General features: G+C 44.2%; 1 protein-coding gene across 2 annotated transcripts in view; it reads left to right on the forward strand.

Annotated features, from left to right (window-relative positions):
- The window catches only part of METTL5 (methyltransferase 5, N6-adenosine), a 107239-nt gene that overhangs the window by 71910 nt on the left and 8976 nt on the right, over positions 1 to 26353 (forward strand). Inside the window, exons 6-7 of one of the 2 annotated variants that reach the window (XR_014978926.1) lie at positions 3155 to 3245; positions 26018 to 26110. Coding sequence is in view for 1 of the 2 variants with exons in the window: in XM_085645347.1 (XP_085501473.1) it covers positions 3155 to 3206; positions 26061 to 26110 (102 nt within the window). In the remaining variant the exon portion in view is untranslated. The remainder of the gene's footprint in view (positions 1 to 3154; positions 3246 to 26017; positions 26111 to 26353) is intronic. The other variant, XM_085645347.1, reaches the window with a different exon arrangement.

Raw genomic sequence — 26353 nt, forward strand, 5'->3', positions numbered from 1 at the left:
CACCGCTGCCTCCTGAACCTCTTCCTTCAAAGAGGAGACTTGCATTTGAGGGGGAAGCTTCTTAAAGGCTTCTCTCTCCTGAGCAGGCACTGAAGAAACAGAAGGACAGAAACACTAGTCCTCTTGCTCTGTCACACAGCCCACGTCCAACACCACTTCCTCTTCCCCTACCACCACCACACCCATGCAACCTGCCCCTCCACCAGAGTCACCAGAAGGGTCCCCTCTTTCCTAATCAGACCCAGGTAACCCCATTGGCCCTTTTAACCCTTATGCCCAGCTGTCGGGACCAGATCACATTAACAATCCCTGGATTGACAACAACGTGAATCACCCAGGTAACCCTCCATTCTAGAACTTTACCCGATCAGGACATCACCCTCTGATGACACCAATGCCAATTCCTGTCACAAGTTTGACATGTAGGTCACCCAGGAGGAGAATTACTTTCTTCTGGAGACACACTTCACATCTGAGTGTACTGTCAAGTTCCTCCCCACACATAAGGGCATCCTAAAAATCTATTCCTGACAATTTCAAGGAGTATTTCCAGGCAAGGGTAGTCAGCCAAGTGTTGAAAATAAATAAATATCTTCTCCAAATGATGCAACATATATCAAGGGGAAGGTTCCACCCAACTGCCTGGTGGTTCACGCCACCCGCACATTTTCTTCTGTTCAGGCCACGGCAATGCTCCATCTCCAGACAAAAAGAGCAAGATGTTAGACGCAGTGGGCGAGAGAGCTGGAGTGGTAGCCCATTGGTGGATAACCCATTTGTTGGCAGTGCTGGCATGCTAAGATGGGGCACAGTGGGATAGCAGCAGCAAGGCTACTAATAGCAAGCTGGGAGAGGGTGCAGTAGAACAGAAGTCTTCAAACTGGGAGGCGCACTCTCCTGTGGGTCCATGGCAGCATTTCCAGGGAGGCGCAAATGCCTCAGTAATGGCTTGTAAAAATAGCTGACCTGGAAGGGACTTTGGTTTTGCCTTTCCAGGCTGTCTTGAATTACCTGAAACTTGGAGTGCATAAAAAAGTAATGCAACTATGATTCTGAGTCCTGTGGAGGCAGGATCAAATACATCGCTAAAAACAACAAAATATTTTATAAGTATTTTGTTCTAGGTTCACCTTCACGCAACTGCATTTAAAATAATTCACCCACCTTAAGTGTAAAATGACTGCACCTTCCACCAACTTCAGTACCGCTGATGGAGGGACATGTCTTGCAGCAACAAGTACGGACCCTTTTGGCCAAAGGGGCCATGGTGATGGTTCTGGCCTTGGAAGTAGGAACTGGGTGTCACTCCCGCTACTTCAGTGTGCAGAAGGAGAGAGGCCTTCGTCCTAATTTAGATCTTCTCTCCCTCAATGCCTTTCTGCAGACACACAAAATGTCATGTCTGCCCTAGATCCTGGATGCTGGACGGTGGCATTAGATCTTCAGGACACATATTTGTATCTGTTCTGAACACCCACATGCACTACTTGCGGTTCACAGTGGGTCAGGAGCATTGTCATTGTGCAGTGCTCACTTTTGGCCTCACCCGTGCCCTTTGGTTGTTCACGAAAGTGATGGTCCAAGCACACCTTTGGTGCTCAGAGGTACCATTCTTCTCTTACCTCGATGACTAGCTGTTGAATGTGGGCTCGCCCCAGGCAGTTTTCAACCACCTGCAGTCAATGTTGAAATTCCTCAAATCGTTGGGGTTCACCATCAACGTGCCAAAGTCACACCTGACTTAGTCGTAGATACTCCTGTCCATCAGAGCCATTCTGTTTACAGCACTGTTTCATGCCTTTCCCCCGAAATGGAATTCCAGGACATTTGGGATATGGTCCCAATGTTTCAGGTTCTGTCCTGAATCTCAATGCGGATGACTGATTCTTCTGGGTTAGTTGGCCTCCTGTATCCTGCTAGTCAAATATACCAGATGGCACATGCAGGCTCTGCAGTGGGCCCTTAAGTCCCAGTGGGCATAGCATCAGGGAAAATTGGGAGACTGCAAAAGATCTGTAGGGGTGGCTACTGAACTGCATTTGGGTCAGTGGAAGACCCATCTTCCTATCCCGCGATTTGACAGTTGTGACAGACGCACAATTTTCTTTGCCATGTGACAAGTTTTATTCATCAGTGTTTGCCCAGTTCTCATTGTTCATCCATAAAAAACTCTGTTATGCCAGTGTACAAGTTATTTCTATTTTTTAATAGAGTTAAAGGGTAGAACTTTTAATTTGTCACTTTTCTCAAAAACAGTTCATCTCAATTTATTTCCAGTCCAGCTTCTGTTTAGCAGATCAATGACATACTGCCCTATCGGACTTCAATACTCCGATTCTAAAAATCTGTTCACTCTGGGCACTGTCCAGGATCTTAATGCGGTAGTAACCTTTGCTAGGACACATTTAGAGCCGTTTGCCTGACATATGTCCAAATAGGGTACATTTGGAACCTCTGACAGCTCGTATGTACTAGATAGCCAATGAAAAGTTCTTATGTTTTCAGGGACCGTTGTATAGACGTGGTTTATTGCTTTATATTCATATACAGTATGAATTCTGCTCTAGTATGCAAAAACCTTTACTACCCTTCCAATGCTTCTTTTACGCTCTTCCACAGCAGTCTGTTGAGGTTTTGTGCCAAACTTCAACTACTTTTTCAGAGTATAGCTTAGCACGTCATCAATGCTAGTACGAAAAATACTGAACTGTATACCTCTGTTGTTAAAAACATTTTTGTAAATTGCATTACTAAAGTACTTGTTTGCCATTGGTCAAATGAAATTTGATTTCCCATAGGACTTTCAAATACAAGACGTGCCTACTATGTTACTCTGCTTTATATAGCAGGCTAATGGCCAGGATGTCGCCCTTGTATCATTGCCACCTGACCCTATATGATAGCCCATGGTTACAAACTATTGTACAAGTTGTGCTTCCCTCCCCGGGGTGCGGGGAGACACAAGAAATACACATCTGAATTCTGAGGGAGTGCTTACAAATGTTCTGTCAAGACCAAGGACCAAAGTCTAGACTTGAAGGAACATTTCTAAGTCACAGTAACCATAGAATGGAAAAATCCTTTCCCCTGTAACTGTTCTAATTATGACGAGCTATACCATTGCTGACATTGAGGGTTATGTTTTCTTTTTCAGTATGTTAAAAAGAAAGCAGAAGAGTGGAAAGTAAAGATGGAGGTAATAGCAGGTAAGAAATTGTATGTCAAAGTACATCTTTATCTAAAATGTGAAATTTTACTGAAATGAAGTTGGACCTAAGAGACCGAGGGGGTCATTTAGAGTTAGGCAGAGCGGGGGCATCAATGCAAATTCAGCGATACTCCCATCCTGCAAGAATACTTGTGGTTCCTGTGAATCATATCTAGAGGTGGTGGAGGGAGGCGAGCGCAGTTTCCTACATTGGAAACCTTTAACTTGACACCTGCCCACCACAAGGCTGTCAGGTCACAGTGGTTGCCAAAATGGGACCAGAAGGCATGGCGGTTCCAGGAAGGTAAATTGCTTAGAAAGAAAAATGTATTGTGCTTTAATTCTATTGATTTCTTCGTTTATTCAATAACAGTCTTTCTTTGGAAGTTAATTCTTGAAAAACAAAAAGGTTTGCTGAGCAGGCAAAACAAAGGCCCAGTAGGCTAACTCTTCAGCATTCGGAGCAACCGCCACACCAAGAGGGGGTTCTATTGGCTTAACAATCCCTGCCAGAAATGCAGGAAATTCTAATTATGGCAGGTGGGCCTCCACCAGGGGAGCATCAAAATCTGGCAGTATCATGAGCCTCCCAATAGGGTATATATGACCATGAGAGTTTGAAAAGAAGCCATTATGAGGACTAAAATCAATGCTTTGGTTGCATGGAAAAGGGCCTTCTTGGTTGAGTTGTAGACTGTCTTGTAACTCTTAGGGTTTCTGGTCCATATCCAGGTAAGCCTAAATTAACCATTCATCCTTCTATTATTGATGTAGTAAGCACCATTTCTTATATTTAGTCAATGAAGTAGCTCTATCTTGTTTATAAAGCACATGGGAAAAACTAAGTAAATGATTGGAAGCAGACAAACATACTCCTGCTAAGTAATTCCACATATTGCCTAGCTTGCTTTCTTATTCACCATGTGGAAGGTGATATAAAGATTTGGTTACAAAAGTTTCTTATTCGAAGATTACATTCAAATTGGTGACCCCTCATAAAATAACACCAGCTCTAGAAAAAACGTATGCCCCCCAGAAATGTTTTCGGGACTTTGCAATATTATTTTAAACTGAACACCAAACAGCTCACCGACTACTACTACAAATCGTCCCGAGCGCAGCATCCAGACTCCTCCTTAATATCCCTCACACAAATCACATTGCACCATGCTCCAGGGAGCTCTACTGTTTCCTAATATATGGACATAGAAATTTCAAACCCTCATAACCCCACTTTCAAGGCGCTTATTAACTTAGACCCCATCTCCCTGAACAGTCGCATCTCCTTCCACCAACATCCAGACACCTCCGCTCTGCAGGACTTCTGATCACATACATCCCACGGATACTCAGAACCAGATCAGGAAGATGGGCGTCCTCGTACATCACTCCTGAAGTGTGAAATGACCTACTCTACATCAGATCCTCCTCCTCTCTTCTTGAATTCCGCAAAAAGCTGAAGACATGGCTTTTCAATTAATCAACCTAACGTAGGCAGGGCTAGGCGTACACACCTGCCCCGCAACAGGATATTCTCGCGGATGATAGTGTGCTACACAAATCCAAGTAACCTAACAACAACATAAGGACTCCAGGATTTGGCTATTCACAACGTAACTGGTGATTCCTTGGAGTAACTTACTACCATTACCAGTGTCAGTTTGAGGGTGGACATGAACCCTTTGCAAGAAAAATCTATTTCTTTCTCTACCCATAGCTCAAGTCCTATTGAATAATCTTGATTCGCTGAAGCAAATAATGCACAAGTTTCTTACCACTGGCCCCGTCGGCACCATCTGCATACTCCCGGTGATAACTTCCTGATTCTTGCATACATTCATTGACTCAAGATCTTCAGCCTCTGCAGGCACGTTTTGTGCCAACTTCTGTCACTTCCTGCTGCTGTTTTTCAGCAAGCAGCTGCTGCGCCATCAAGTCACTCCACACTTGTCACTGCTTCTCTGCAGCTACCTGTTCCTATCTCCGCTTGTAAACATCCGCCTTATAAGACAGCACAGGTTCCAGTGAAAAGTGTGACATCAGCAATGATTGGATCTGCGACAACCACTGTAAGGATAAAACATTGCCTAGCAATAAGCCATCATAGTACTTTTACATAGGTTGAGAAGATAAAATAAAGTGTAATGGTCTCTATTTTTAATTTCAAACTTTTACTTTATTATTCAAGAGCAAAAGAAAATTGACAGAGAAGAATTTGTGTATACAATTATCTTAAGCGCTGTCCCATCTATCATAGTTCGGACAAGTATAGTTTGCCACAAGAGTTTCGAATAATATATAACCGTTTACAAAAGGCAAACTTATCATTGTGCAAATCTTGAAATAATAAGTAAAGAAAGAGGGGAGTGGGGAAACAGAAAAAGCAAAGCAAATAAAATATGAAGCAGACAACAGTGATTGCGTGAAAACTGCTTAGCTGAGTCAGTATTTTTATTGTGGCTGAGGCATTATATAGGAGTATGTAACTTCTCTTATAAGGGGCGATGCTCAAGTTTGAGTGAACAGCGTACATTGTGTGTATATTTGATCTCATCAGGGTCGACATTGTTGGGGAACAGGTCCTACTTGTTTCAATGACTTAATTATTTTTTGATGGTTATGGTTGTTCGAAATTTCATTGCCAGCAGACCCACCAAGTGTGGAAACAGAGCTTTGGTGGTCTTTTAAGATTCATTGCTAGCAGTAGATTTAGAGCAGTAGGTCTTCGTACTTCACTGGAGTCAGTGAATTTACAGCAAAAAAAAATATCAGAGCAGCCATTGAGAAGTTCAATGGTAGCTTAATGTGGAAGATTTTTTATGTAGATTTGGTTTTCCTCCCAAAAACGTACTTGCAGATGTAGGTCATATGTCCAAAATCTCCTAGCCCTTCTGCACAATTCCTGCATTGGTTTGAACTCAATAAGCCCAGTTTGTGCGGAGTCCAAAAAGGTTTTTGTAGCAACCTGAATCTTCAATGAATCAAGGGTCGAGTGATTGAGAGCAGTGGGGGCAGCTTCAAATGCTGCCTGATATATCCTTATGGATCAGGGTTAGGTTAGAGGACAAATGAAGTGTATGAACAATAGTTACTTACCTGTAATCTGTGGTTCTCTAGTATTGGTATCTTTCATAGATTCACATGCCTGAATCATTACCCGTCGCCGGAGTGGGAGTCCCACGGTACATAAAAAAAGCAATAATTATGCACATAATAACCATAACATAGGTAACCTAGAACCAGGAAGTAAAGTAGTCATAAACTATAAGGAAAAAAACTTCCACATGTACGCCTTGTCCAAGTCATTATATATAGTCCAAACTGCAGCCAATCAGGCAACAGCACCCTCTAGAATGCTCTCCTCAGAGGCTGAGGCTCTCAGATTTTCTAGCACAAGAGTGAACCAAGTGATAAGAGCATAAACGAGCCTCTGACGGGAGGTGGGTGGGTTGCATGTGAATCTAAGAAAGATACCAATACTGGAGAACCACAGATTACAGGTAAGTAACTATTGTTCTTCTCCAGTATTGGGGTATTTTTCATAGATTCACATGCCTGAATCAGAATAGAAAGCAGTACGCCAAGAATGCTCGTAAGACGCTATTTGTAACAGAAACATATGTACAAAAGACATTATGCAATAACATAATTAGAATGCTATACTATGCATAAATACATGTATATATGGCTATACAAGGCAATGCTATGATATATAATATTTATATCTGAAATGCGTCTGAGAAATAGGACAGAGGAGGAGGGAAGAATAGAGGCTCACCTTATTTAAAAAGGTTACGGAGAACCGCTTGTCCCACGGACGTATCTGCATCACTGGCAGCCTCCAGACAGTAGTGCTTGGTAAAAGTGTGTCTGCTGGACCAAGTTGCAGCTCTGCAAATTTGATGAAGAGGCACACCCGCAAAGAAAACAGTAGAAGAGGAGATCGCTCTTGTAGAATGTGCTCTCGGAGTTGTTTGCAATGGTCTTCCTGCTTGCTGATGGCAGAGGCAAATTGCGGCAGAAATCCAATGAGCTATAGTCTGCTTGGAGACTGAATGTCGCTGCCGCATCCTTCCGTAGGCTACAAATAGATGGTCAGATTTACGGATTGTAGAAGTCCGTTGTAAATAGAACTTGAGACATATTCTAATGTCAAGTGAATGCAAAGTTCTTTCTGCATGTGATTGAGGATTGGGAAAGAAAGTTTTTAAAATGATAGGTTCATTAAGGTGGAAGTCCGAAGGCACTTTAGGCAGAAAACTGGGGTTAGTGCGTAGCACTACTGAGTTCGAGGTGAATTGAAGAAAAGGTGGATTAACAGTAAAAGCTTGAATGTCACTAACGCTCCTAGCTGATGTTAAGGCCAATAGCGGCGACACTTTCCACGATAGAAATTTTAAATCCACTATATGGATAGGCTCAAAGGGGTGTCCGCATGAGTTGTGCAAGCACCACATTAAGATGCCAGGATGGAGGTGGGCGTCTGATAGGAGGAAACATCCGAAATAATCCTTTGAAGAACTGCTAAATGATCCTGGCTGAATAAAGAGAATTGGAACCATCGTGCCGAAACTTTGAAATAGCTGCCAAAAATACTTTCAGAGTAGAATGGGACAGGCCTGATCTTGCCAAGTGTAAAAAGAACGGTAAAATCTGTTCCGGTTTTGCATGAATTGGGTGAATATTGGCAGATTGACACCATATGCAAAATCTCTCCCATTTAAGCCTGTACGTCTTAACAGTGGCAGGCGCTCGAGCATTGGCCAACACTTCCTTACAATCTGTAGGAATGTTCAGATGTGCGAATTCAAGGTGTTCAGGCGCCAGGCTGCTAATTTCAGAGAAGCAGGGTCCGGGTGGCAGATCTGTCCGTTCTGGATGGATATGAGGTTCGGTATTGGTCAAAACTGAATGGGATAGCATTCTGATAGAAGGAGAAGTTCGGTAAACCAGAACTGGCGAGGCCATCTGGGAGCGATGAGAATTAGGCGACAAGGTTCTCTCTTCATCTTCCGGAGAACCCTGGGAACCAACCGTATCGGGGGAAAGGCGTAAGCATATATCTGCGACCAATTCATCGAAAACGCATTCCCGCGTGACCCCTTGTGGGGGAAGCCAACTTGCAAAGAATGGGCATTTGCGGTTCTGATTGGTCGCAAACAAACAGGTCCAGGTCGGGACGACCCCACTCCTGAAAGACCCGATTCAATGTTGGCTGATGTAACTCCCACTCGTGATTGGAAACTGTTGATCTGCTGAAGGAATCCGCTAGGACGTTGGAGACTCCTGGAACATGGATCGCTGATAGGCTGATTCTGTGCCGTATCGCCCAGTCCCAGATTTCTTGGGCTTAAAGAGAGAGAAGGGGGGACCTTGTTCCTCCTTGTTTGTTCAAGTAGTGCATACTTGTAGTGTTGTCTGTCCGAATTAGTACTGAAGATCACAGGATGATGGTTCAAAAGGATTTTAGGGCTAAAAAGATGGCTCGTAACTCTAGAAGGTTGATATGCCACATTTTCTGCTGGAGGTTCCACTTGCCGTTGACCGTCATCCTTTGAAGGTGTGCTCTCCATCCCTCGAGGGATGCATCTGTGGAGATGGTGAAATTTGGGGCTTCTACCAGGAATGCACACCCTTTTTCCACGTTTTTTATTAGAGTAAGGCTTCCCGCATCCGAGGGGTGATGCGAATGATGTCGTCGTACGACCCCGAAATCTGTAACCATTGGTGGTTGAGCTCCTCTTGCAGGGGCCTCATTCTGAGACGGCAGTTGGGTATCAAAGGGATCGCTCCCTTCTGAATCAAATTTATTTGGGGAAAAAAGCTCCCTGAGATGAGCAGGAGGTGGGCCCTTGGGAGGAGAATTTGGAGGAATCTTTATGAATTCTAGAACATGGCCTCTGGCCACGAGGTCCAGGACCCACTTGTCTGATGTGATAGCGGACCAGTTTGAGTAATATTGGAAGATTCTTCCTCCAACTGTTAAAGCGGTGGGCGGTAGAAGTGGTGGCAGGTGGCAGTTTTCATTGCTTTTTAGTTACATCCCATCCACGGTAGGAGGGCCTTCTTTTGTTTTGCGAATACGCTGTCCGTATGACTGTTGTCTTTGGGACTGATATCTGTGATTGCTTTGAAAGGACTGGTGTGACCTTTGTTGGTTGTAGCCTCCTCTATTGGAAAAGGATCCGCGTCCCTTAGCACCCCGAAAGGGCGGCTTACGAAATTGAAGAGTACCGAGAGATCTTGCCGTCTCTGTATCTTTTTTAATGGCCTGAAGGGCCTCTTCGACATGCTGGCCAAATAGTGATTCTCCATCAAACGGCATGTCCATAATCTTTGCCTGAACCTCCTGGCGAAAAGATGTCGACTTTAGCCAGCCTTGTCTTCGCAGAACTGTAGCACCCGTGCCGAAACCCTGTGGATGCAACATCCACGGCCGAATCTATTATCTCAGCAGAGAGATACGCTCCCCTTCTTGCAAGAACTTTAAGGCCTCAGACTTTGATGGTTCTGGCAACATGTTGATGTAGGGAGAGATGTCTGACCACATCTGTCTATCGTACCGCCCTAATATGGCCAGTGAATTAGCAGCACGGACGGTCGTCGCTGCCATGGTGGAAAACGTCTTCCCAATAGCATCCAGTCGTCTGCCGTCCCTGTCTGGAGGAGCTGTAATTGGGGAGGAGGGGTTTCTAGCTCGTCTTTATGCCTCTTGGACAATAACAGAGTCAGCTTTCGGGTGCCCTATGAGGCAAGGAGGTGAATTATCTGGTGCCTTATACTTCTTGTCTAGCCGAGGCAAGATCGCAGGAATAGAAGCAGGCGTTGCCATGACCTTCAGTCCTTCCTTCCAAATGAAATCAATTATGGGAATGGTCCATATCTGTTTCCTTGGCTGATCCTTAAAATCATAGAGGAAGCACTCATCCTTCTTTGTCTCCATTGGTAGAAGGAAACTTTGTGTTGCCCTTTCCATAAGGAGATGAAAGCCTCCGATATCGACTGGAGAGTCAATGGGAGCTGGAGTTGAAGGGGACGGAGTTTGAATCTGGTAGTCGTCCCACTCCGTAAGAAGAGATCTATCGTCCACTTCTCCTTCTTCCCTATCATTATCAGTGGTGTTAACATCATGGGAGGAAGAGCTCATCCCTAGAAAAGACTTGAACAGCCGACCTGAAACGCACCTTTTTGATCGCAAAAGGTGGGCTAGCTTGCAGATTTTGTGTTGTCTTTCATTTGAGACAAATGCTTGGGTAAGCTGAGTGTCTAAAGTGGCTTCCAAGAAGGTCTTTCTTTGTGATGCAACAAGATGAGACTTGTCGAGGTTGATGGAGAGACCTAGAGATTGGAAAAGTGACAGACATCTTTGAATGTGTGTTTTTGCGGTTGGAAAAGAATTTGCCTTGATAGGGCAGTCGTCCAAGTATGGAAAAATTTGAATCCCTTCCAGACGAAGGTGTGCGGCCACTGGTGCCAGAACCTTGGTAAATATATGGGGTGCTGAACGTAGTCCGAAAGGAAGGATTTTGAACTGAAAGTCCCTGCCAGCCACTCTGAACCGCAAGAATTTTCTGTGTCTGGGTAGAATTGGCACATGGAAGTAGGCGTCTTGGAGGTCGAGGGTGGCCATGTAATCCCCCGCCGAGAGGAGCTGAAGGATTTCTTGAAGTGTCAACATTCGGAAGGACAATTTTTTCAGATATTTGTTGAGGGAGCGAAGATCGAGGATGGGGCGCCATTCTCCCGACTTTTTCATTATCAGGAAAAATCTCGAATAAAATACTGTTCCTCCATGTAAACGAGGGACCCTTTCGATCGCTCCCTTTCGAATCATCAAATTTATTTGGGAAAAAAGCTCCTTGAGATGAGCAGGTGGTGGGCCCTTGAGAGGAGAATTTGGAGGAATTTTTATAAATTATAGAACATTGCCTCTGGCCACGATGTCCAGGACCCACTTGTCTGATGTGATAGCGGACCAGTTTGAGTAATATTGGGAGATTCTTCCTTCAACTCTTAAAGGGGTGGGCGGTAGAAGTGGTGGCAGGTGGCGGTTTTCATTGCTTTTTAGTTGAATCCCGTCCACGGTAGGAGGGCCTTCTTTTGTTTTGCGAATAGGAGGTATTTCGCTGTCCGTATGACTGTTGTCTTTGAGACTGATATCTCTGATTGCTTTGAAAGGACTGGTATGACCTTTGTTGGTTGTAGCCTTCTCTATTGGAAAAGGATCCGCGTCCCTTAGCACCCCAAAAGGGCGGTTTACGAAATTGAAGAGTACCCTAGGGATGTCTTGCTGTCTCAGTATCTTTTTTAATGGCCTGAAGGGCCTCTTCGACATGCTGGTCAAATAGTGATTCTCCATCAAACGGCATGTCAATAATCTTTGCCCGAACCTCCTGGCGAAAAGATGTCGACTTTAGCCAGCCTCGTCTTCGCAGAACTGTAGCACCCGTGCCGAAATCCTGCGGATGCAACATCCACGGCCGAATCTATTCTATCTACAGAGATACGCTCCCCTTCTTGCAAGATCTTTAAGGCCTCAGACTTTGATGGTTCTGGCAACATGTTGATGTAGGGAGAGATGTCCGACCACATCTGTCTATCGTACCGCCCTAATATGGCCAGTGAATTAGCAGCACGGACGGTCGTCGCTGCCATGGTGGAAAACTTCTTCCCAATAGCATCCAGTCGTCTGCCGTCCCTGTCTGAAGGAGCTGTAATTGGAGAGGAGGGGTTTCTAGCTCGTCTTTGTGCCGCTTGGGCAATAACAGAGTCAGCTTTTGGGTGCCCTATGAGGCAAGCAGGTGAATTATCTGGTGCCTTATACTTCTTGTCTAGCCGAGGCAAGACCGCAGGAATAGAAGCAGGCGTTGCAATGACCTTCAGTCCTTCTTTCCAAATGAGATCAATTATGGGAATGCTCCGTATCTGTTTCCTTGGCTGATCCTTAAAATCATAGAGGAAGCACTTATCCTTCTTTGTCTCCATTGGTAGAAGGAACCTTTGTGTTGCCCTTTCCATAAGGAGATGAAAGCCTCCGATATCGACTGGAGAGTCAATGGGAGCTGGAGTTGAAGGGGACGGAGTTTGAATCTGGTAGTCGTCCCACTCCGTAAGAAGAGATCTGTCGTCCACTTCTCCTTCTTCCCTATCATCATCAGTGGTGTTAACATCATGGGAATGGTGAGACTGTACTGGAGAAGGTGGTCTTGGAGACCTCAAAGAAGAGCCAGAAGGTTGAGGCATAGGTGTTGATGGAATGGACTCTGCCGATTCAGATGGAGGAAAACGGCGATAATAATCGTCCAACATATATTGTAAATTGTTAAGCAGAGCTAGAGGCATCTGCGCAGTAGGTATCGTCTCAGGTGCTGGAGGTACAGGCTCCGGGAAAGTATCTTCCTCCTGGTCATCCTCTTGATATTTAATAAACAATTCCGAAGGGCTCCTGGTAGTGCGGAATCTGTCATCCTCTTCGGACTCATCATCCTCCCCTGAGTCCAGTAATTGCTCAGGTACCTCAATAGGCACCTTGGTAGGGGAGATATGCAATGGAGAGAAAGCCTCCAATGAAGAACCACGTCTCTGTAGCAAAGAAGAAGCTGTCGAAGACGGTGCAGAGGAGGCCGTGGCCGTAGACGCAGACCAAACTTGTAATTCTGTGGAAGAAGACAATTGAAGCGTCGTCGATTGTGCTGTCGTGAAGGAAGTAACCGTCTACGAGGCAGTCGTCGTCGACAACGCGCAATCTTTGTTCGACGAGGCATTTTTCGCCGACGAGGCAATCTCCGTCAACAAGGTGGGCGTCAACAACAAAGTAGACTTCGTCGACGAGGATGTCGTCGACAATGAGGCAGTCTTCGACGACGAGACGGCCGTCGATGAGTCAATCGTCGACGAGCTCTTTCTAGCCGTCGACGGTAGATATAATGTCCTTCATCGACAAGATGGGCTTCACAGAGACAGAGACCAGCGTCGACGGAGATGAAGCTGATGACATGATCATTTTTGGTCTCGGCGATGAGAAGGTAACAGTCGATGTCGAAGTCACGTCGACGACGATTTTCGTCGACGGTGGAGTCGTCGACGACGCCATCGATGACGAAATTTTTGTCTGAGGTAAATCCTTCTCAGGAAGTTGTTTTGAAGCCAGAGACTTCACAGTCTTTCTAGGGGGCGTAGCAGGCAGAGGCTTACCCTTAGGAGGTGGAGGAGCCTTTTTTGAGGTGGAAGGCAAATCAGAACCCTTAGAGGGTTGCGTTTTTCTCGACACCTTAGCCCCAGGAGAAGACCAATCCTCCTCAGCCATCCTCTTCCTAGAGGACATAGAGGAGCCAGAGACAATACTTTCCACCTCAGATAAGGGGTTGTCTTGATCCTTAATCTTTTGTAGTCGCCCTTCTCTATCGCTGAGGGTTTTCTGAGGGAAGGTCCTGCATATTTTACAATCTCTCACCTGGTGATCAGCATAAAGGCAATAAATGCACTTCTTGTGGGGATCTTCAGAAAACAGCCGGAGCTTCCCACAAGAGTCACAAGGTCTAAAGAGAGATTTCTTTGAAGATGACATCTTGAAAGAAGAAATTCCAGAAGAGTAGAAGAGTACTGAGCAGAGCTCAGGGAGACTCCCTTCACACGACGTGCGGTAGAAAATCTGAGAGCCTTAGCCTCTGAGGAGAGCATTCTAGAGGGTGCTGTCGCCTGATTGGCTGCAATTTGGATTATATATAATGACTTGGACAAGTCGTACATGTGGAAGTTTTTTTCCTTGTAGTTTATGACTACTTTACTTCCTGGTTCTAGGTTACCTATGTTATGGTTATTATTTGCATAATTATTGCTTTTTTATGTACCGTGGGACTCCCACTCCGACGACGGGGAATGATTCAGGCATGTGAATCTATGAAAGATACCCCAATACTGGAGAAACCACTTTTATATGATAAAGCTTTGAAGTAGATGATTAGAGAAGCTTGTAAAACATTGCAACTAATGTCCACCCATCCTTTGTTTCTAAAGAGATTGAGCTTAGGTGTTTTACATATACTCCCTAAATAGCTATATTTATTACAACTTATAGACCTAAAAAAGTAAAAGGTTTTAGGGTCGACTTGTTCCCTTCTTCATTCCTTTATCCGCTTTCCTGTGACAATGGGACACGGTACAAAACTCTTACATTATAATGATCTTGTGGGTATTAGTCAATCTCTTTGATTTCTTGGGTTTTGATATTACTGAATTTTCTCTATATATTAAACACATGGGTTCTCATTCACGTTCATTCCAATCAGTTCCTCATCTGATGTTCGTTCTGTCTGATCGGTTGTACCGTTCCTAATTTCATATTGTACTTCGATTAAAGTTGCTCAAAGTTATTTCAGTCACTCTTCTTACATGTTTAAAACTGAGTCCATTGCACTGGAATCCTAGGATTTTTCCATAATTTTCAAGATTCATGTCATTTTTAACAATGTATAAATGTAATCTTATCTTCTGATAGCTCTTAGGTGTTCAGATATCCTTTTCTTCAAAGGACATAACTAACAACATGCTATAGGCCACATTGGTATTCGGAGCATGTGTCACAAACATTTCAAATAGTCTATTATCTATGCTAAACTCCGACTATATAAATAATGATAAATGTTGAGTAAAACATTACTCTATGGTTCCTGTTTCGGCTCTGGGTATAGCTCCCTGTTACCTGCCTCACTTCTCCTTGGCTGCCGTCCTGTTCCCTGTTCTCCCTCCCGCCGCCGCAGCCTACCATCTCGTGGCCGCCAGGTGGAGGGAGGAGGAGAAGACCACAACCACCGGCATCCTTGGCGGCCGCTGCCGCTGACTCCGCGCCTGGAGGCGCTTAAAAACTGACGAGAGCCCCGGCAGAGCGGGTGCTCTATGGTTCCTGTTTCGGCTCTGGGTATAGCTCCCTGTTACCTGCCTCACTTCTCCTTGGCTGCCGTCCTGTTCCCTGTTCTCCCTCCCGCCGCCGTAGCATACCATCTTGTGGCCGCCGGGTGGAGGGAGGAGGAGAAGACCACAACCACCGGCATCCTTTGCGGCCACTGCCTCCGCGCCTGGAGGCGCTTAAAAACTGACGAGAGCCCCGGCAGAGCGGGTGCTCTATGGTTCCTGTTTCGGCTCTGGGTATAGCTCCCTATTACCTGCCTCACTTCTCCTTGGCTGCCGTCCTGTTCCTTGTTCTCCCTCCCGCAGCTGCAGCATACCATCTTGTGGCCGCCGGGTGAAGGGAGGAAGAGAAGACCACAACCACCGGCATCCTTTGCGGCCGCTGCCGCTGACTCCGCGCCTGTAGGCGCTTAAAAACTGACGAGAGCCCACGCGACGCGTGATCGCGCGCGGGATCAGCTGGGCTGAGCCCGGGCAAAGGGCGGGCCGTCTGCGGCCGTCTTAGGCCGAAGTAGGCCGGGCTGGGCCTCCCCCCTGACATTTGCGACAGGACATTGGACACCTTACCTGGAACGAACTGAGTAAGGTGTAATCTCCCTGTTTTGGGAATAAGTTTAAATTCTGAACTTACTTTTATCACACTGTGTTAAGTATTCTTAAGTAAACAAACCATCTTTATTCAAGGGCATCACGGTAGCTAATGTGAGCTTGATAGAATACTGCGGTGATAACAATGAGTCCTGGTAAAAAATCACTGGCGGGAGGGTCTGCTCAAGGGACACTGGACCTATTCATAACAAGGGCTGCAAATGTCTTAGAACGGGAAATAGCCCTCACGGAACGTCGCCTATCCATAGAGCTTTTGCATAACAAGCGCTCGTCTCTGGGCCTCATCCAGCAATCTATTACTCCCCTGAACACACTCACAGAAAGGGATTCTACGGGAGACATTGGCCTCCCTCATCAACTATTAGAGCGAAGTGCTTCCACTAACATCAGCAGGGAGTCTGATATTGATGACTCGTATTTAGAACCCCCTATGACAAAGTCTTCCAATGTGGTCACACCCCAAGCCTACCACGAAGTTAAACATACAAAATGCACCTGGTCTAGGACAAGTAAACAAAAGGAAACGTGGGGGAAATAGGCACAAGGGCAGGTGTGCCAAGACCCTAAAAACGGCTTTAACAGCCACAAGTTCCCTTAAGGGCTTGCAGGAAAAAGCCGCTAATCTAACTCATCTGCAATGTTCAGTCTTTCCCACTGATGTTCACTTAGAACTATTGGGAAACATTGAACACTTAGTTAGATCTCTTATACTACCACTAATGGAGCGGGTAAAAAAAATCAGTGAACAGCTGGGGGGTATAGAGGAGGTAATTTCATCAAATACCAAAATCTTAAATGAATTGGCAGCCTCCAAAGCAAGCCCTACTTTTAATGTGCCATTATCTGATGGGCAAAAAATTAATCAAGTAATCAGTAATGGCACTACGTCTCAGCCACAGGCAAATAACCTGCCCCCCCCCCCCCCAAATTAACCAGTACATGCAAGAAAGACAGGGAAGGGAGGACCAATAAATGCACAGAATACCATCCCAGATAGCAAATACGGAAAAACCGCCCGACCCCAAGATAGGGACGAACGAGGTATTTTTTGTAGAATAGATTTGCCACCTGAATCAGCAGCCTATGTTACAGTCCTTACTGGGGTCCCCGAATTAACAGCTGGAAAGAAAGAAGGGCACCACGAACTTAAAAACAAGGTTGTCCATTGTCTTACAAATAATAGGCCCTTACCGCCCAATATAAGCTGGGAGATCTTGCATGTAAGAAGACTGGGATGGGTGGGCCAGAGACCTAAAGATATACCAGGGGACGTGGTTGCTGTAAACTTCAGAGATCGTAGGGCAACTGCGTATCTAAGGGACTGGTACCTGGAAAGCGGAGGGGGAGGAATATCCACTAAGGACTTAACATACTTCTACCCCCAGTACCAGATGATTAACACACGAGAGCCAAGGAAATATGGCGTAAGGGAAGCACGCACGAGTTCCAGGCTTTAACATCCCATCATTTAACCGTTTTTCTATGTTGTCTGGACTCGATTGGGTGGATTGACGCACAAATGGGATATCCTGTAAACGATTTGTGCCCAGAGGCAGTGATTCGCTAGTGGTCATTAAGGGAACATATGACAGGGCCAAGGAAACCCTCATGAAAGATAGAAGGGGGAAAAAGGGGAAAGGAAACGACCCCCATCTTAGTATGGCCCAAGTAGAAAATGGGAGGGATTTAGATATAGACGTAAACTCTAGAGCTGAACATAGTCTAAATATAAAGTACACTGCACCCACAAGGACTAAAGCTATGTTCAGGAACATTCATACAGGGAAGCACGCACAGACAGAAGAGTGCATTAGTAATAATAAATTTGCCCAACTATTGGTATCCTGGAATATAGCAGGACTCAAGAACAAACTAGTGTCCCTGGATTGGTCAACGTTTATTGACACGTATACGGTAATATTACTCCAGGAGACATGGCAGATGGTACCCCAGTTCAGGCAGGGCTATTTGAACTTTTTTGTACCTGCAGTCCATACCAAAAGAGGCAGGCCTATGGGGGGCCTGACCACCTGGATCAAGCAGGATGATAGGTACACAACTAAACAAATAAATTCTAATTGCAATGATATTCTTATTGTAAAGCTACAATGTCTCGACTGTAGAGACTTACTTGTTTTCAATGTCTATGCTAGGGGCAAACCAGGAGGTTAACCCTCCGAGATAGTCACCAAGTTGGGCCAACATTTGGACATTTATAATGGTAAGGTAAACTTATTGGTAGCAGGTGATTTCAACTTTTCTTTTGAACCCTTGGATCAAAATGACATCAAACTTACCAAGGGAGAAGATCGCAGTTGGCAGATTCCTCAACTGACCATCCCCCCCATTAAACGGTGGACTCAGGCTGCTCTTCAGCTCAAAGCCCTATGACTTGAACAGGGCCTTAGGGCCGTAAATGGCAGGACAAAAACAGATAAAGAGGGGAGACCTACATTTGATAATGGGGTGCGTGCTAGTCGGATAGACTATATCTTAGTCAACCTAGAGTTCTGGTCATCCATCCATGACATGGCTATTATAAAAAGAACAGAGAGTGACCACAACCCCCTTAGTTTAGAGCTAGAATTATTTAAAGCAAAAGATGCTGTAGCCAGTTCGATAACCATTGACATTTTTCCCACAAATGATACTAGGAGAGTGAAATGGGCTGAGTGCCTTCTGAAACAGGAAAACATTACTGAAATGGGCAAACTAGTAGTAAGCGCAACCACAGAGCTCCAGGGATGTATATCTGATGATGATCTTATGTCCAAGGTTGTTTCAATTCACACAGCACTTTTTACTAGTCTTAGCAAATATTTTATCAAAGAGGTAACTGGCCCACAACATAACAATAGAAAGCAGGCAGAATCTTGGTACGGTAAAAGTTGCAGGGCTTCATATAAATTGCTTGCTGCAGCAGTAAGATCGAGGAATAGGGATCTAATGCATGTTGCAAGACGCAACTATAAAATTACCCAGCAGGAAGCTAAAAACTCCTGGGATGAAAAATATTGGGAAGAGCTATTTGAAGCTAGCAAGTCGAGAAATATGATAGGTTTCTGGGACTTGGTAAAATGGGGTAAGGGGTGCTATAGGGCCTACCCGCAAAATTATGTCCCTCCTGAATCGTGGGTGTCGCACTTTAAGACTCAGTTTGCATGCCCTGATTGGGAAAAAGGGACAAGCTGTAATATCATCCTTAACGATGTAACTACTACTCCTTTGCAATTCAGCCTGAAAGAAGTTGAACATGTTTTAACTACTGTCCCTAAAGGGAGAGCTCCAGGGCTGGATACGATACCCGCGGATCTCTTTATACATGGCAGAGAGGTCTGGGCACCGTATATACAGCTACTTGCCAATGCCATTGCTAAAGGCTCCCTAATTCCAGATATCTGGAAGGGAGCCGAAATAATCCCTATCTTTAAGAAAGGAGATCGTGCTGATCCCGCAAACTACAGGCCAATTAGCCTGTATTCCGAAGGTGGTGGCTAGGCTTGTGCTGTTCAGGATCCAGAATTGGATAGACGACGCTGAGGTTATGTCACCACTGCAAGCTGGCTTTCGCCCATTCACGAGTACTGTGGACCAGGTTTTTAGATTTGCTACTATTTATTGGAAGTGGGTAGTTCTCGGAGGAGGCACCCTATACGCGGCCTTTGTCGATCTGAAATCGGCCTTCGACTTAGTACCGCGTACAAGGATGTGGCGAGTTCTTCAGGAGCAAGGCATGCCACTGGAACTCCTCGCTTTTTTAATTAAAATCCACGATAATAATTTTGCGCAGGTCCGGTGGGGGAGCAAGGCCAGGCCACCGATAAATTTCCAACTCTGAGAGGAGTAAGACAAGGATGTGTCTTGGCTCCGACATTGTTTACGTTGTACATTAGCAGGGTAATTGATTATTATAAGGACTTGCCTACAGATCCTCCTAAGTTAAATGGTGTCCCGATACCCCTGTTAATGTTTGCCGACGACACCCTTTTAATTTCCAAAACACAACAAGGGCTCCAGAGAGCAATTAGGTGTTTTGAGGCTTTCTGTACAGACTACGGCTTAATCATCAATGTATCTAAAACAAAATTCATGGTCAGGCACAGGCATAAGATTGTGCAAGGAAGGGCACTAATGAATGGAGAGCTCCTTGAGCAGACCCAATCTTTTACCTATCTTGGAATGACTTTGGGGTCAAGACTGGAATGGAAACCCCATATGAATTACTTATCCACAAAACATGCACAGCTGGCAGGAGTGCTCTTAAGAGAACTACGATCCTCGGCAACACAACCAATAGCTCCAGCCCTAAAAATATATGATTCTAAAATACGGGCTTCTGTATTATACGGGGCTGAACTGTGGGGGCCTTTTAATATCTCGGCCCTGACAACTGCCCAAAATAAGTTCATGAGGGGCCTGGTGAGGCTTCCCCCATCTACACCGCTGATACCCCTATACTTAGATTTGGGCTGTCAGAGAATTGAGGACGTTGCACGATTTAGACCGATTGCATACTGGCGGAGGATCTGGGTTACCCCAGAACTCTCTCACTATGCTCAGGCTCTATTAGAAACCAGAGATATGGACACAGGAAGTAGAATACCTTGGTTCAGAGACGTTAGGTTGATCTATAAAGCTATGGGTCTGAGGGACCTATGGGATAACCCATTACAAAATACTTTCCCGTCACGCAAGACCCTAAAGGAGCTCTATTGGGCCATGGTAACTCACAGAGATTTCCAGAAGTGTATTGCTCCTTCAACCACTAGGGATTTCTTGGAGCACAAACATATACCGGCCTACGAACTATATTGGGATGTCATTACCATTCCTGAGGATAGGAAACTGTTCCACCAGTACAGGGTGGGAACTCTCCCAATCAATACATTTACTAGCAAATGGTCAACCAGTAATGGTGTTTTGTGCCCTTTCTGTACTACTCAACCAGAAAGCTTAGCTCACGTCCTCTTTATATGCCCTGAGTATTACTTCCCACGTTATAAGTGGCTCAGGCCAATATGCATTCAGAAAGGCATCAAAAGAGGAACAGATGCGCTAAGGATTTTAAGAACGGACTGTACCGAGAGTTTAGTAACTGCCGTGGCCAAATTTTTTAACTGGATGTGGGCAATCCGTAGGAACAAACTAAAAATAGTGAATACCCCACCAGTTTAATCTTGTTTTAAATTTTGACTGTCTAATCATTATAAATGTATTGTAAATTTTGTTTTATTTTTAGTGTGTTTAACCTCAATATAAAATACTTATGATTTTAATTGACGTGCATGGAACAAACAGTAGATGGGATCAACCCAGTAGAACTTACAAGAACATCCTTTTGATCTTGCAGTATATCAGTTAAAATAATTATTTATACATTATATTAATGTACTATGGAATTGATGCTGTGTTTTTATTTTTTAAATATGTTGTCTTTTATGACATGTAGTCGAAATAAAGACTTAAGAAAGAAAGAGTAAAATATTAGCAAATCAAATTTATAATTTACTGCTAGGCGTAACACACTAATCAAAATGGTTTGATACTAGGCTGTACTATTGCAATTATTGTATGGAAATTACTTAGACCACTGGATGAAACTCCCAGTGACTTCAATCTGTGGACCTCAAATGAATCTTTGATCCATTAGAATGGTGATACATTTGGGCTGCCCTGAACAAATTGGCATAGGAGACCACTTATTGCTGATCCCGCAAACTACAGGCCAATTAGCCTGATAGCCTGTATTCAGAAGGTGGTGGCTAGGCTCGTGCTGTTCAGGATCCAGAATTGGATAGACGACGCTGAGGTTATGTCACCACTGCAAGCTGGCTTTCGCCCATTCACGAGTACTGTGGACCAGGTTTTTAGATTTACTACTATTTATTGGAAGTGGGTAGTTCTCGGAGGAGGCACCCTATACGCGGCCTTTGTCGATCTGAAATCGGCCTTCGACTTAGTACCGCGTACAAGGATGTGGCGAGTTCTTCAGGAGCAAGGCATGCCACTGGAACTCCTCGCTTTTTTAATTAGAATCCACGATAATAATTTTGCGCAGTTTCGGTGGGGGAGCAAGGCCAGGCCACCGATAAATTTCCAACTCTGAGAGGAGTAAGACAAGGATGTGTCTTGGCTCCGACATTGTTTACGTTGTACATTAACAGGGTAATTGATTATTATAAGGACTTGCCTACAGATCCTCCTAAGTTAAATGGTGTCCCGATACCCCTGTTAATGTTTGCCGACGACACCCTTTTAATTTCCAAAACACAACAAGGGCTTATGATTTTTCCGGGGATCAGGTTCATGACACGCTATATTCCAATTTCCTCTGAAGATTATCATAAATGTTCAAATTTCCCTATTAAATGTTATCATTTTTACTTTCTTCCCACTATCTTTAGCAGCTTGTGTTTATTAGGCGATATTGTGCTTGCCATTATTTGTTACCCTTCAATTTGAAATCAAACCTTTGTTTAATTGAAATTATTTTCGGTCTCAAAATGGGTTGAATAATTTATTTACAGCATTCCCCATTTGTAGCTTTTATCATACCTCTCTATGGGCAGAATATTGTTGATCAGTTTCCTTTCTAAACAAAGACGGTTTTATATTTCCATCCTCCACATATATGACATTTTCCAAAAGATTCACTTTATTTTACTAATAGTGCATGTAAGGCGGATGTTGCATTTGTCTTTGTTCTGACTTTTAACATATTGCACAGATTCTTTCTTTGTTCCATCCCAGATTATAATTACAAAAAAGCCAAGGAACAACTTTGTTCAAGAGCAGGTCTTGTATCTCATTCTAAGCAAATTCATTCTCTCACCAGCTCATTCTTTGATTTGCATGGGTGGGAGTGAATAGGTTCACCATACCAGACCTGCAGATTCACATATATGGTTAATGCCAAGCTGTTTTTTCATGGGTGGTACCTATAAATAAACTGGTTAACCATAACCAAAGTACAAGGAGTTAAATCTGTGCAGTGAGATATCATTACAGTAACGCCTGACCCAGCGCTTGCACTGGTCTGGCGAGACTTTAAGTAAGGGCTTCAAAAAATGCTACCGCCGGTCACAGCTTGCAGTGCATGCGCGCGCGCTTAAGCAGAGGCGCCATATGGTGTGATTACTGCTGCGCGCACACATGCATTGCTAGCTGTGGCCGGCGGTAGCATTTTTCCCCCCACCATCACCTTCACTTTGGTCCCGTGGTTAACTTCCTTGTTTGTAATGAGTTAACCGGTTTCGTTTACATAAACGCATTTCATGTATTTTGATATGTGCTGCAACTGGTATAGAAGCCATTATGTACCATCATATCTTGCCCTCAGCCCCGCCCCTCGCTCCGCCCACACCTCTACCTTATTTTAATGAGTGCCTGCACTTATTATTTCCCATTTAAAGCACTGCCGATATGGTTTTTCCGTACCTGAAGTTATCAATACTGCAGATTTTAGTAATGACATGCGGCAGAACAACCGTGGTGATCAGTCAGTTTGGGATTTGCAGTCCACTCAACTATAGCCTAGGTATTTGAGCAGCCGAACTCACCAAAGAATGCTTGCATGTAAACGCGGTGATCGCTCTAAAATGGCGCCAGCCATTCCTCAGCTTCAATGAAGGGTCACCCTTAAATGAATGCACAAATACAATCGAACTATTTTGTGTGCAGTCTGCTCTTCAGAGTCAACACTTTGTTTGGGTTGATACTTTTCCAACCTTAAACTAAACCTTCGTACCTTATCATACCAATTCTGTGATCCTTGGCAAACAGTGGCAGCAAGGGTGCCATGGACACCTAAGCAAGGGCAATAACTTAGTTATTGTAACTGTGCTGTGCCAGGGCCCTTCCGCTCTGCACGCCATCTCTTGTGGTTTATTCTCAGCCTGCTCCGCCCTTGGCTCTCAAAATCACTGCCTGATGCTTTTATTTTACAGTGTGAACTCGGAGTGCTGTGGGAAACTCAAGAGTTCACACTTTTGTGGTCTGTGGGCTTTTGTCTCCGGCACCCCCACCTGCCTGAACCGGACAGCACCAAGGAGTGGAAAAGGGGGCCGGGTAGCAACTTCCCACGCCTGGACTGCTTTAAATGAGATCTGCGCCCCCTTTCATCCCACGTTTGACTGTTACTTCCTGCTTGTATTTTATTGCGTTTGTGATGCAATGAAAGTTTGTGCCGCCGAAATATGTTTCATTGTTGTAACTTCTGTCGTGCATCAGAAGGTGTGTCAACCATCAAAAACAAGCATTTACAATGCAATAGGTCTTGCATTTGCGAGATTTTGAGCTACTGGCATTATAAATGACAATGCCTTTTTTTTATGAGTTTAAAAAACCTGCAATAATAAAAGGCATTTTCATTTACAATACTAATAGGTCAAAGCTTTGAAAATGCGAGACCTATTGCATTGCAAATGCTTGTTTTACAGGTCTCAGTTTTGTTCTGAAAAGTGATTCTAGAATGAAATCTGTGAGGCATTAATGAATGTTTTCTGAAGTCAGATAGGTTTGTCTAGCTGGGAAGATTCTTGTCCTGATCATACCACAATACTATTGTTTCCACAATCTTTTCTATGCTTATCTTATAACTAACGTTTTTGCCTTTTGAGTTCTTTTAATAGCTGGCGTAGGATAAGAAGTTGATCATAACTCAGTTTTCGAAATTTTTCTTAATTTGAAGGTCATTTTCATTTTGAATTTCTTTTGCCAACGTGCGTTTTGTTTCTGCTTAGAACTATACTCGGGCATTTGTTTTTAATATATAGTTTTAACAATCCATTTTCTGTTTTCATTCGCACAATGCTCATTATTGTCATCACACTATTCTTGTGGAGCTTAAATGTCTTTCAGATCACAACTGCTTTGGTGTACTTTTGTCTCATTGCGATTTAAGTCTGTTAGGCTGTTGCCGTAGCACATATTCTGGTTGCTGGAAAAAAATCATAGGTGTTACGCAACGGCTTCGAGGGTCACAGTCCACAAATTAAATTTTGCATATTACACAGTAAGCCCTAGATCTTTAATGGAGGTGTTGACTGTTGTATGTGAGGTGACTTTGGAAAGTAATGCCTAAGCAGGAGCAGCTACAGATTATGCCTACCCTATGTGTAGGGAGTAAAAAGCAGCCAGTATGAGGTGAGACGGTCCGATAGATTAGTGGTGGGAAATGCAAGTGCCATGTTATGGATTCAAATGGAATGTAGGTGATGCGGATTGAATGACTGAGAATTGGCAGTCAATCTTTACTTGGTTGAGGAGGCGGTACCAGTCTCAGAGATGGGAGGGCAATATATGGGAAGGTGGTGATGACTGCTGCACAGAGGTGCGAAGAGACAATACATGTCTTGAGGAGGCACTGGTATTGAGTGGCAGTATATCTATCTCTTCGGGTTAAGAGGCCGTCATGTCATATGGAGTACTGGGTGACTCAGGCAATATCGGTCTAGGAGAAACTGTGGCAAGGAGGAACGGTTTTCATTGAAGTGTTGAGAAACAGTGGGGTCCATGCGTGTAGGAAGCACTAAATCAGAGAGATGATCATTGCACCTGGATGTGGTAATGTTGACACTATGAAAGGGAGAGTTACCTGCCAGGAGAGGGTTGAAATACCTGCGGGCTGCAAGATAATGGGTGGAAAGAATATCTGCCAGGCATTGGGGGCGGGGGATGGACTAAGGAGGGAAGCACTACCCGCTGGGTGGAGAAGTGGCAAAGCAGAGCAATACTCACCATGTGTGAACTCTCAGAAAAAGGTAATGGCTCGGGGGGGGGGTGAGTAGGAGACCTACCTGGCATTATGAACATGTGTATTATGTGGAAATCTCATTATATGGCCATTAATAATAGGAGTAGCAGGTTTACTGCGAGTACTTAAGTTATTGTCACTCGACAAGGAGGCTTCTCCAAGCACTATATAATAACAGTTAAAGGAGGGGGGTGGGGGGGGGGGGGAAAGATCATCTCCGGGAAATATATTTGTTGTAGTGGTGAATGGCGAACATCTGATGCATGTCTTTATACAAGTTGAGACACCTGCATTAGGTACCTAAAAAAAAGTAAACATGTATTTCTGGGGCTATGCACGAAGTAGTAATGTACATGCTTTTATGGATGTCAAGTATGTTAATTAATCTTTACCCCGAAATGTTGTAATTCTGAGATCTGTGCAGGGTGATAGAGGAAGATGCAAAACCTATCTTTGTTTAAAATGTGGCTGCAAAAATACAGGCAAATGCTGATCTTTTGCTGTGCATGTTTTCTCAGGAAGATTTTAAACTAAGTTAGGGTATGTCAAATATAAATGAACTTTAAGAATTTTTTATTACAGAACTCAGATACGATTTACCAGCTTCATACAAGTTTCACAGAAAGAAATCGGTAAGTATATGAGCTAGACCATTTGCATCACATATAAAGCTTTGCCTTGTAATCAAGATGTCTGTGCAGCTTTCCTCGAATCAGTATTTTCTTATGTCTCTGAAAATGCTATGCATAAGATTACTTGAGTAGAGGGACAATTGCAAGGCCATATGAAGGGGGAGGACTAGAAATATAAGAGCTCAAGTTACTACAGTAACTTATCAGTCATCTCACCTGTGATGCTCACTTAGCCTATGATCT

This window comes from Triturus cristatus, chromosome 3_1 (assembly GCF_964204655.1).
Source record: "Triturus cristatus chromosome 3_1, aTriCri1.1, whole genome shotgun sequence".
NCBI classification, from domain to species: Eukaryota; Metazoa; Chordata; class Amphibia; order Caudata; family Salamandridae; genus Triturus; species Triturus cristatus.